Source organism: Schistocerca nitens, chromosome 1, assembly GCF_023898315.1.
Source record: "Schistocerca nitens isolate TAMUIC-IGC-003100 chromosome 1, iqSchNite1.1, whole genome shotgun sequence".
NCBI classification, from domain to species: Eukaryota; Metazoa; Arthropoda; class Insecta; order Orthoptera; family Acrididae; genus Schistocerca; species Schistocerca nitens.
Window position 1 is genome coordinate 1,169,498,342 of NC_064614.1, and position 13,787 is coordinate 1,169,512,128.

General features: G+C 42.1%; 1 protein-coding gene across 1 annotated transcript in view; it reads right to left on the reverse strand.

Annotated features, from left to right (window-relative positions):
- The window catches only part of LOC126238921 (uncharacterized), a 143,444-nt gene extending 130,297 nt beyond the window's left edge, over positions 1-13,147 (reverse strand). The window contains exon 1 of the mRNA XM_049947821.1: positions 13,052-13,147. Coding sequence (XP_049803778.1) covers positions 13,052-13,132 — 81 coding nt within the window. The 5' untranslated portion in view covers positions 13,133-13,147. The remainder of the gene's footprint in view (positions 1-13,051) is intronic.
- Between the last annotated feature and the right edge of the window lie 640 nt (positions 13,148-13,787).

Below are 13,787 nucleotides of genomic sequence, written 5' to 3' on the forward strand. Positions count from 1 at the left end.
ACACGAAATAAAATACACATACGATAAGGGCACAACAGCACCCTGAATCACGAATGCACACACACACACACACACACACACACACACATATACACACACACACACGCGACAGTGACACAACCTACAGAAACTAAACAACCCCGTCAACACCTCTAAACCAACTTCCCCCTTTATCACTATCGCAATGGCTAATGCACAACGTCTAAACTTCGTCTACACCTACATCTACATGGATACTCTGCAAATCACATTTAAGTCCCTGGCAGAGGGTTCATCGAACCACCTTCACAATTCTCTATTGTTCCCATCTCTTATAGCGGGCGGAAAGAGTGAACACCTATATCTTTCCGTACGAGCTCTGATTTCCCTTATTTCATCGTGGTGATCGTTCCTCCCTATGAAGGTCGGTGTCAACAAAATATTTTCGCATTCGGAGGAGAAAGTTGGTGATCGGAATTTCGTGAGAAGATTTCGTCGCAACGTAAAACACCTTTCTTCTAATGATGTCCATCCCAAATCCTGTATCACTTCTGTGACATTCTCTCCCATATTTCGCGATAGTACAAAACGTGCTGCCTTTCTTTGAACGTTTTCGATGTGCTCCGTTAGTCATACCTGGTAAGGATCCCACACCGCGCAGCAGTATTCTGAAAGAGGACGGGCAAGAGTAGTCTAGGCAGTCTCCTTAGTAGGTCTGTTACATTTTCTAAGAGTCCTGCCAATAAAACGCATTTTTTGGTTAGCCTTCCCCACAACATTTTCTATGTGTTCCTTCCAATTAAAGTTGCTCGTGATTGTAATACCTAGGTATTTAGTTGAATTTACGGCTTTTATATTAGACTGATTTATCGTGTAACCGAAGTTTAACGAGTTCATTTTAGCACTCATGTGGATGACCTCACACTTTTCGATATTTAGGGTCAACTGCCAATTTTCACACCACTCAGATATCTTTTCTAAATCGTTTTGCAGTTTATTTTGATCTTCTGATGATTTGATTAGTCGACAAACGACAGCGGCATCTGCAAACAACCGAAGACGGCTACTCAAATTGTCTCCAAAATCGTTTATATAGGTAAAGAACAGCAAAGGGTCCATAAAACTACCTTGGGGAACGCCAGAAATCTCATCTGTTTCACTCGATGACTTTCCGTCAGTTACTACGAACTGGGACCTCTCTGACAGGAAATCACAAATCCTGTCACATTACTGAGACGATAATCCATAAGCGCACAATTTTACTACGAGCCGTTTGTGTGGTTTAGTGTCAAAAGCCTTCCGGAAATCCACAAATTCGGAATCGATCTGGTCAATAGCACTCATCAGTTCATGTGAATAAAAAGATAGTTGTGTTTCACAGGAACGATGTTTTCTAAACCCATGTTGACTGTGTATCAATAGACCGTTTCTTCGAAGTAATTCATAATGCTCGAACACAATATATCTGTGAAATCCTGCTGCATATCGACGTTAACGATATGGGCCTGTAATTTAGTGGATTACTCCTACTACCTTTCTTGAATATTGGTGTGACCTGAGCAACTTTCCAGTCTTTGGGTATGGATCTTTCGTCGAACGAACAGTAGTATATGATTGTTAAATACGGAGCTAATGTATCAGCATACTCCGAAAGGAACCTAATTGGTATACAGTCTGAACCAGAGAACTTGCTTTTATTAAGTGATTTAAGTTTCTTCACTACTCCGAGGATATTTACTTCTACGAAACTCATGTTGGCAGCTGTTCTCGATTCGAATTATGGAATATTTACTTCGTCTTCTTTTGTGAAGGCATTTCGGAAGGCTGTGTTTAGTAAATCGGTTTTGGCAGTACTGTCTTCGATAGTATCTCGATTGCTATCGCGCAGAGAAAAGATTGATTCTTTATTGCCGCTAATATACTTCACATACGACCAGAATCTCTTTGGATTTTCTGCCGGGTTTCGAGACAAATTTTCGTTGTGGAAACTGTTGCAAGCATCTCGCATTGAAGTCCGTGCTAAATTTCGAGCTTCTGTAAGAGATCGTCAGTCTTGAGGATTTTGAATCGGTTTTGATGCTCTTTATTAACTGAGGATTATTTGTTGCTAAGAGGTCAAGTGTGTTTTCACAACCGTTTGCTATTCGCGTGTGCTCATGAACTAACTGCTCCTAATAATTATCAGAGAATGCGCTTAGCACAATTTCGGATGATATTTTGTGTGTACCTCCGGAATTAAACATGTGTTTTGACCAACATATGGAGGGTAAATTAAAGTCACCACCAACTATTATCGTATGAGTCGGGTACGTGCTTGAAATCAAACTCAAGTTTTCTTTGAACGTTTCAGCAACTGTATCATCTGATTTGGGAGGTCGGTAAAGGGATCCAATTATTATTTTATTCCGGTTGCTAACAATGACCTCTGGCCATACTAACTCACTGGAAATATCTACTTCAATTTCGCGACAAGTTAAACTACTTCTGACAGCAACAAACACGCCACCGCCAACCGTGTTTAGCCTATGCTTTCTTCGTCTTTGTGAATACGCACAGAGTGAGGACTAAAGGTACAATGCTGATGCAGACACTACATCATGGTGATGTTCATGTTGCTGCAATCATTGAAACGTGGATAAAGGCCAAGAACAAATTCAACTTCCTCAAATAGAACACTTTTCGGAAAGATAGGTAAGACGGCAGCAGTGGAGTGGCCATATGTACACTCGATTCAATAGCAGCGAAAGAAATCCCTCTACAGGCAGTACTTCAGAACACCGAATGTGTCGTACTCCAAATAAGAGACAGGAACAGGCGCACTCTCAACATAGTTTGTATGCAAAATCCACAGGGAGGCTCCTATCAACACAGTGCTTACGATACATAACGGCACTTGATAGAATACTGATTCTGTGTGACTTTAATGCAACACGACAGGTGCTAGCTGAAAGAACAGACAACGGCAGCGGACGCCGACTCTTCGACCTTCAGACAAGAGGACCAGAGACCAGAGACCAGATTCCCAGTATCTCAACTGATCTTCATCTGATTTCATGGATGTTAGACAGTAACCTATATACAGCACAGCCCCAACATCAGCGACGAAATCACGGAACCTAGCATCGGCGATTCCATCACAAGTGACCGCCTTCCCGTTCTCTTCGCGACTAGTGCCACCGAAGTCCCAGACCAGCTGCCCACAAGACGGACAATACTAAAATATGCTGACGGAGGCACGGACAGATACAAAGATGCAGTGAACACATAGTGTGTTGTGGGGCGATCACTCTGTTGTATAAATAATTCAAAAGCCAAAATCGCTTAAACACTGTTTATTATATGACTGGTTTCAACACACTAAAGGTGCCATCATCGGATCTGAACGTAGCTTAACATGCATAAGTCATTTGGATATAACGATACGTGAGGCAGACCAGCTGATATAAAATCACTGTCGCAGAAATAAAAATTAAAAAACAACTGCTCTCATGGTCATCCTGTTCCATCAGCTATATAAAACTCCGACAAACCAAGGACTGACGCGATGCCTCTGCTCGGCGTTATAGGAAAGACATATGATCGATTTTTAACCGAGTGCCTAAAAGACATACTGTACATAGAGCTCAGAGACGTCCTCCCACTGACACAACCGACTTTCTACATGATTAATGACCCGCTGGTTAATCTGACCGACGGCATAATAAAAGACTTCAACAGAGGCCTTTTTAGAGACAGAACGTGCCTTTGAAAAGCTCTGTCAGAACGGACAACACAAATGGGACTCCGAAACAAAACTGTACAATTAAAAAGGGCATATATATCAAACAGCGCAACATCCCGAGAATGCACACCACAGGATGGCCCTTCTGTCCCCGCTACTGTACGCACTGCGTACTGCTGACATGCCAGCTGTAACAACACGCTCTGACACAGTAGGAATTTAAGCTGACGAAACGGCGTAGTGGTACACAGAGCTCAGAACAATCACTACATAACGGAGGACCCAACTTATTTTTAACGACTTGAAGACCGAGTGGCAAGGTGGAGGGTTCGGCCAAACCCACACAAGAGCCAAATAATACTGTTCAGACAAAGACTAAAAAAACGGTAACAGAGCAATGATGACATACAGATGGAACTCTGGGACAGGTCACTAAGACTTAACGGCTCTGATAGGTTCCTTGGCGTGTTTGTGGGCAAACATCTGAACTGAAAAACACACCTAACTTACTTAGTCCAAAAACCTAATAAGGCTGGTTTAAGGAAGACTTTATGTATGTCACTACCAAACAGCCACACAGACATACAAGACGTACGTAACACCACTAATAGAATATCCCGTAGACCCATCAGCAGGCATACAAAAATAAGTAGCGTAACGACTATACTCGACTGAAAGACGGCTTCTACGAAGCGACACCAAATTCCCAACAATTACACCCTCTAAAGACGTATAACACCGCTGCAAACCCGACCAAGGAAACCAAGAGCCAACTAAAGAAGAAATGTTCTTACTAACCGACCAGACATGGAGGAAATTCTGACAACAAGACTATGAATAACCAGCCGACCCAAATATATATATATATATATATATATATATATATATATATATATAGCCTACACGTACAGTAGCCCACAACACCAGCGGAAGGTTCCTGAGCTTGCCTCCACAATGGAACCTCTAATAAGAGAGATACCAGCACCCCCTCATCTAGATCAAACACAGAACCACAAAAAACACACTGGCACATATAGATTACAAATAAATAAAACACATAATAGAACCAAAACTATCTCTCTCTCTCTCTCTCTCTCTCTCACACACACACACACTCTCTCTCTCTCACACACACACACACACACTTAGTAAGCCCATACAATGATAGAAAGGGCATGTTTGTGCTCATTCATTAAAACATGTATGTGACTGAGATCGTCTACTACACTTAACTTATAGTATAATATATGATGTCGGGTGACGGGAACAAGCAAAGCTGTGAAGCAAGCGGTAGAACGGAACGACACAGGAAGCTCGCGCATTCCTTCGGACAACAGAACGGCACAGCCACCTATGTCGCTAATCGGGCGACCCGCCTGTGAGCTGGACCACCTGCAAAACGGGATCACGTGTTCCGCATGCAGGCGTGAGGAAACAGCCTGGCCAGCCAAGAACACATGGCAACAGGTATTCGCGTACATTCCTACGGACATACAGGGTGGCGCACGAAATGTGTTACCAATTGTTTCTTTCACAATTTACGACGCACATTAGATATCCCGCTGGGATCTCTACAGCAGTACCAGAAGAGTTTGGAAAAACAAATGAGTTACGAAATGACGTGTAATTCACGATACTGCCGCTAGGAGACTAGTAAGCAGCAATGACTGACAATGGAAGACTGCCGACACGGCAACGATCGGGAATTGTGTTACTTTTTCATGAAACGAAAAGCCTTTTTGTGACTCAGAGGCGTTTTCGACAACAGTTTAACACACGATGGGTCCCTTGCAAGAAGACCATCCACAGGTTGTACGATAAATTTGTACAGGAAGGAACAGTATTGGAAGCGAAGCGGCCTCGGCCTAAGCCTGTTTGTTCGCCGGAGAATATTGAAGCGGTACGAGTTGCTGTACAGAGAAGTCCTAGGAAGTCGTGTAGAAAGACAGCAGTGCAACTGGGAATATCCAGATGCTCCGTTCAACGCATTCTTAAAAGTGACCTCCATATGTACACATACAAGATTACCTGTGCACAGAAGCTCACTGAAGAACACAAGCAGCAGAGACTACTGTTTGCTCAGTGGGTGGAGGATAGGGAAGAAACTCTCAACAACGTTTGGTTCCCAGACGAGGCGCATTTTCATTTAGGCGGTGTGGTTAACAAACAAAATGTATGCTTTGGTCCACTGAAAACCCACAAGTGCTTCATGAACGACAATATTATGCTCCGAGGATTACAGCGTGGGCAGCAGTTTCCAGTCATGGAGTTGTTGGACCCTTTTTCTTTGAAGAAACTGTGAACAGCCAGCTTTATTTGAGCATGCTTCGCAATAGCTTCATTCCACAGCTTCTTGGTACTGCCTTGCCCTTCAACACGCAGTGGTTCATGCTAGATGGAGCAAGGCCACATACTGCAAACGCTGTGTTGGAGTATTGATACGAGTATTTCGACATGCGGATCATTTCACTCTGGTTTCTAGGTCGCTTAAATGACGGACGAAATTGGCCCCCCAATAGTCAAGACCTCTTTCCATGTGACTTTTTTCTTTGGGGGTACCTAAAGGAAAAATTTTTCCCGAAACGTCCACGTGATTTAATGGAGCTCAGAAGACTTATTCTTCAAGCTTGCAGTGATATTACGGAAGACGTGTGCCGTAGGGTAATCACTAACTTCAGTGTTCGTTTGAAGAAAGTTAGGAAACGAAATGGTGGACATATTGAGCATGTACTGAGTTAGAACAAATCTCCATGGACGGCTCTTCATTGTAGTATATGTTCCTTTCAGATTCTTGTTCTTCTGTAGTGGTCAATCCAAGGATTGGTTTGCAACAGCTACAATGGCCGCTTGTCTCAGCTTTTCTCTTCATTTCTTTATAGGTGTTACATCCCACATCTTTCACGATTTGATCCATGTACCTCAGTCGTGGTCTTCCTCTTGGTCTTTTTCCGTCGACATATCCCTCTATGATTGTGTTCAGGAGTCCTTTATGTCTTAATAGATGGCTGTAAATTGCACTCTTCTTTTATCAATGAAACTCCAGAAGCTTCTCTTCTCACCTGCTCTTTCCAGAACCACTTCGTTTGTGACCTTGTCGATCCATTTTATTTTGAGTATGCGTCTATAGCACCACATTTCAAAAGAATTTAGCTTCTGCTGTTCCTCTGTCCCGAGAGTCCATGTTTCACACCCATAGCATCCCACACTCCACACATATGATTTCAAAAATCTTTTCCTGGTTTGAAGGCTGATGCTCTTAGATGTTAATATGTTTTTCTTCTTGTTAAAAGCAGCCTTTGCTTGAGCTATTCTACTTCTCACTTCTGCCTTGGTTCTTCCATCCCTGGTAATATTACTGCCCAGATAAGTAATTTTATCAACTTTCAGATTGTATTGACAATAAAGTTTATATTCAAAAACAAAATGGTAACACATTTCGTGCGCCACCCTGTAGACAGAACGTCCAGAAACTTCGATCTGGATTCTAAACTGCGATTGGGTGGAATTCAGAAAACAGCGCCTTACGGAAATACGATTCGCCACCCAAATTTAAGGGGAACAAAAGACTTTGAGCAGCGCAAAGATGAGAGAAGTTTTAAGTCGTTGCGGGGTCGTGGAGCAGGAGAGTCGTCTTGGACGTCCACGGCAGTCGACGGACGTCTTCGGCTGTGATTTTGGTGTAGTACAGTTTTGCTATTATCTCGCTGAGGGGAGAAGTTCTGTATTTATAGCTTCTGATCATTATGGTGATCTTGCTTATGCACCCACGTGTAGGAAAGTGAATTTACATTGTTGAATCACGTGTTCTGCCCCGTTCTGCACTGATGTTTCACACTGCTCACTATGACAGTAGTTCCTTCTTCCTATTTAGTGCAACAGGGGATGTCAGTTAATCCGTACCCAATCACTGAAGGGAGTACCTATCCCTGAAGAATTAAAAGAGGGCATTACCGTTCTAGTTCCTAAAAGGAGAAATACGGCACTAAAATACATAACCAAAATGAGGCCAATTACTTTAATGAACGCTGACTATAAAATAATTGCGAGGGTAGTGAAAGACAGACTTAGATCAGTGATGGATACAGTAATTGGTTCCCATCAAACATGTCTTCCTGGTCGGAATATTCTTAAAACGGTCTGTGAGTATAGGGATATAATCCGACTGTTTTCGACTACTTCTGCAACAGCAGGTCCTGCCTTCATTGATTTTTCGAAAGGCTTTGACAGAGTCAACCAAGAATATCTATTCAACACAACGACACACAATGGGTTTTAGATAAAGTTTTATTGTTGTTTTACGAAATCTCCTGCTGGGAATAAAAACAAGAATTTTTATCAATGGTCATAATACGAGACCCATAGAGGTTAAAAATGGCGTCCCATAAGAAGTCCACTGTCAGTGCTTTTATACATCGTAGCTTGAAAACCTTTATTGTGTCGATTGAATAACGAGCTAAAGGGCATAACGATCTCAGGGGAAAGTCGAGTGACCAACGCTTGCGCCGATGACGTCGGAGTAGTTGTTAGAAGTTACGAAGATATCCTAAGACTAAAAAATGGTTCAAATGGCTCTGAGCACTATAGGACTTAACATCTGAGGTCATCAGTCCCCTAGAACTTAGAACTACTTAAACCTAACTAACCTAAGTACATGACACACATCCATGCCCGAGGCAGGATTCGAACCTGCGACCGGAGCAGTCACGCGGTTCCAGACTGAAGCGACTAGAACCACTGGGTCACTGCGGCCGGCTATCCAAAGGCTGACAGCACTTGTTCGGCTCTACTGCAGCGCCACAGGAACGAAAATAAATGATACTAAAAGCTCGTTTTTTTTATAATTTCAACGGTTTTCGACACGTACACATAGAGTGGTCGAATTTGGATGACCAACACAAAGCGTTAGGGATTACGTTTTACAGAGACGTATTAAAAACATCAATCTTCAACTGGAGGAAGGTATTAACGAACATCAGAGGGGCTTTAGTTCTGAATCGTATCAGAGATTTAAACTTGATACAAAATATCAGAGTTATTAACTGTGCTGTGCTCTCCAGAGCTATATATATGGGGAAAATATTTCCAACACCAAAGGAAATACCAAAAAAACATCATGAAAATTATTTGTAAATTCATCTGGCAGGGCGAGATTTTCAGAGTGGCTGTGGGTACGCTCACCCTAAAACCTGAAGAGGGAGGACTAAGGTTGATCGACACATGTCACAAGAACACGGCACTATTTGTTAAACGAATACTTGAGCTGATAGAGAACTATCACAATAATATCCCACCCCAACTATTCAAGATACTCCAGCTGGAAAGTTCAAAACCATCTTTACATACAGGTAGAATAAATTATAAATTAAAGCTAGTATGACAGTTTTACTTAGAGCTCAGTTACTTGGATGGAATCATCGAGGACAAACACAAAAGGGCTGGAGGATATATAATGGACCGTCTTTCAGCTAACGAACGGCGAAATACGATGGAACTCAAGTATCCAAACCAAAATTGGAAAATCATCTGGCGGAATACACATAATGTCTCGTCCACAGATGTGCAAGGCGCGTGGTATAAGGTTGTAAATAACATCGTTTGTTCGAATGACAGACTTTGTTTTATCGGTTTAAGTGACACAAACGTGTCAGACCTGTAATGCAGTTGAGTTATGCAACGGTTACCAGTCTGTCTGGAATAATGTACAAAAACAAATTGCCTTCATAAAAAGGACTGATGGCTCGACGTAACACTTAATACCATACTTTGGCCACAAAATGTCTCATCTCCTCCAGAAATGCACAACGTTATCTTATGACTACTTGGAAATTTCGTCCATTGTGTCAATAAAAAAAATGCCCCCAACGACGTTCTGGAGTATAATTACGATCTAAAAGCACATTACTACCAAATACGCAGTAAAAAGGCTCATCAAAAGCATTTTGGGAAAATGTTACACGTGCTTCTCGAAAATCAGGGAATCGGATTACACATTCTAGGAAACGCTGCATGCATGCTGAAGAAGCGGATTGCTGCCGGTGGTGACGTACGGTGGGGACTTTGTGGGTCCCGTGGCCGCTACGGAAGCCATGAAGGCCTCAGCAGAACCCTGAAAAGGTACTGCATGCAGTGCTTGGAGAGGCTAGTATCTTCTTGTGCGACATCAGAAGGAGATACCTCCGAAATCTTAGAAGATATTTGTATATTTATTTGTCACTATTTTGCGGAATAAGCGCCCTGCCTGCGAAACACAAACACGGTTTCTTATAGAAGGGAACAAATATTTGTTTTAGAATTAGAGAAAAGTTAACAGTAGCAGAAGAAGCTCGTTGGTTTTAGAAGCACTTTTCTTACTATTATGAAGGAACTCACGTCCTAGATTCTGAAGAGGTCTTAATTATTCTTTGGAAGAGCAATACCGTTACGTTTCGGAAGAGACATCTTATTTAAGTTGTTATGAATAGCAGAGGCTTGAAATGATAAAATGACAAAATCCTTATTGTTGAAATCGTAAAGACGAGGCTGCTCTCTTCTAATACAAGATATTTTAATGTTGGACGACCATATGAGCAAATTGTTCTTTTTATTTGTTATATTACTTTAGATTCAGGTAGGGAAGGATGAGAGATCGCATGAAAGTAGTTTAAATTAAGAAGAGGGACATTCATAATCAACTAGGTAAATTATATTTTTGTTTACATTTTTCTTTGGCTGACACGCGTTATTTTGCACCTTAACATTATAACAGTCGTGCTACAAATCAAAAATAATTCAGACTATAAGGCACCGATGAACAAAGAAGTAAATAATTATCATGTTAATAAAATAAATTAAAATATGTAGCATCCCAGGAGTCAATGTTAGGTGAACGGATAAAAGCGTTGGTGTTTGTGTGTCCCTCAGCTCTCGATAGGTTTGATAAGTTGATAAGTGCATAATATAAAAATTTTGTACTGCATGAGACGACACTATATGCGTCATCTAATACTAGTACAAAATTCCTGGGACCGGGGAGGTATTGTAAGGTGGCGTTATTTTACGACTTATATATCGCGTTTGCACCCAATACGACATCAGTAAGCACGTCCAATGATAGAAAAGAACGGTTTGTGCTCGTTCATTAAAAACATGTATGTGACTGACATTGTCTATCACACTTAATTTATTGTATAATGTCTGCATGTTGGGTGACTGGGGAACAAGCAGAGCTGTGAAACTCGTGGTAGAACGGAAGGACACAGGAAGCTCACGCATTCCTTCCTCATGGGACCTGGCCGTGAGCTGGATCACCTGCAAAGCGGGAACACGTGCGCGGCATGCACGCTGAGAAATCGGCCTGGGAAGCCAAAAACACATGGCAGCTGGTACTGGCATACTTTCCTATTGACATTGATATAATTTCCATAAATTTCGATCTGGATCCTAAACTGCGATTTGTTGGCGTTAAGAAACGAGCGCCTTCTGGAAACATGATTCGCCACCCAAATTTAAGGGGAAGAAAAGACTTTGAGAGTCGTTGCGGGGTCGTAAAGCAGGAGAGTCGTCTTGGAGGTCCACGGCAGTCGACGGACGTCTTCGGTTGTATTTTTCGTGAAGTACAGTTTTCCTATTATCTCGCTGAGGCGAGAAGTTCTGTGGTTATAGCTTCTGATCATTATGGTGATCTTGCGTATGCACCGGAGTGTGAATCACGTGTTCTACTCGGTTCTGCCCTGAGGGTGCACACTGCACATGGAGTTAATAGTTCTTTCTTGCTATTTAGTAAAACGGGGAGGTGTCAGTTACTCCGCACCTAATCACAGATCGCGAGAACATTATAGGGCAGAGTCAGAGAGTTTCAGGGCCAACATTAATACTAGGAGAACCTGAAATTTCTAATAATTACTTAGTTTCTTTAAATTGTTTTTTTGTAATGAATAAACACGGCATTTATCCTTTAGTAGATTATAATTTCCTGTACCAATTATTCTTGTCTCTTGTGTACATTTTATAACTTATTCGTTAAAAGGGGGACTGGATTTTGTCGGCTTATCCTGACATTCTATCGTATCTACAGGATAAGATAAGAAAATGGGTAGATTATCGCATGACAATTTATTTAATTAATGAGAATAACGTACTCCTACTGGGGGACGTATAAGTGTCACGGCGACTCCAGTAGCGTTAAAATAAGCATTGCGCAAATTATCACTTGTACGTACTCATGGCAAGTCTTCGGCATCAATAGCTAGTAGAAGAAGTGGAGGTACGTTAGAATACAAACAATAGTATACTAGATTTAAGCACAATGAAACTAAGACAACTATAGAACGAAGTATAGGCTTATAAGTGCCCCAATACCGTTCCTCACAAGTTGTTATGGTGAATGAAAACTAGACTCACCTAATAGACATTAGCAGCTAACAACTATAGAAGATCATTTTGTAAGAAACTAAGACTGTATTCCCTAATATGTCGTCAGCATCCAAAGATGCCAACACTCACACAGTCTCATGGAAAGACCGACATATTACAAGCAGATCTGTTTCAGATAATAGGCAACCTAATTTACGCGATTATCAGGAATTTGTTCCACCCATGTCTCAAAAGTGTAGTGGCATAAGACTGTCCAGACTGAAATAAAAGATGCCACTAAATATTTCCTTCCACTACTACTAAATACTTGCGTCTCTGCCACTAAAGGTGCGTTTACACCTGCCCGCCTTGCGTCCAGTCGCCGTGCGACTGTGCTTGTCTCACACGCAAGCAGATGCGCGTAGGTTCGTGCGTCTTCCTCAACACTGTGCATGCGAGTGATTCCATTCAGGTCAGTGTTCACACTGGCGCCTCTACTCCGTTGTGTGGCGAGTTACAGCCGCACGACGACTCCGCAAACACCACAGGCGTAAGTAAACACCCCTTAACGATATTTGTATGTGACAGAAAGAGGACGAGGAAATCTGATTTTATTTCCTACTCATTATTTTTGTAACAAAGCATCACGTCCAACAACAGGTCAGTTCATACCACTTAGTTTCTTGAACACAGAAGATCTCTGGTTTATTGAGCTTCAACTACAATTTCACCATAGTTTATGTTTATCTCGACTAAGATTATCTAACAGTAAGTGGCTTACAGACGACTGATTGATGATCAGTATTTTTCTCTAGTAGGAACTTGTGTCGAAAAATAAGAAACACGTAATAAGTAGATATTGCCCTAGATGAAAGAGAATCACGCTTATTGTAATCACAATGTACGTGACTTGCGATTATGACAATGTTGCCTTAGGAGGGAGAAACAACGTAAATTCGAAACGGAGGGATGACGTAGGTGCATCGCGTAGTGGAATAAAGCAGGATGGTGGAGACTCACTGCGAGGGCGAGGTTTGCAGAGGCGAAGTTGGCGGCGGAGCTGACCGCCGCGACCAATGCGAGCATCGCCCGAGCCTCCATGCTGGACGCGACTGGAGCTCGTATTCCCCGCTCTGCTGTGGCCGCAGCCTCGCGTGATCACGTGGCCGCCTGCTCTGCTAAACGCGCCAAAGCTCACCACACGCTACCTGTGAACCGCACGCTCGAGCGCCTCGGTTAACTAACGTCCAGTCCTTGAAGCTCATATCTGTACGACGTGGTCTTTCTCCTCTTCCTGTTTTCCAGCAATTGTCAGCTGAGCGAATAGCAAATGTGGTCCATAATGTTTTATAATATGAAATTTGTCGTGCTAACTGTTTGGAATCCTTAGATGATGTATGTCCACAAATTTTTACAGAACTATAATGCAAAGTAATATTATTTCACAACAGACAGCTGAACAGGGCACAGATGAATACAAGATGGGAGACATGATACTGCGAGGAGAATTTGACGTAACAATGAGAAACGGAAGACTAAACAAAGGACCTGAGACTAGAAGTTCCATCTGAACTACTGGCAGCCTTGTCATAGCTAGTCATAAAAGAGCTCTTGCACCTGCTGTGCAAGATCTATGAGACGTGCGTAATACCCTCAGACTTCGAGAAGAATATAACAATTCCAATTTCAATGAAGAAGGCGCTAATAAGTGTCAATGTAACCGACCTATTAATTTAATAAGTCATGGTTGCAAAAT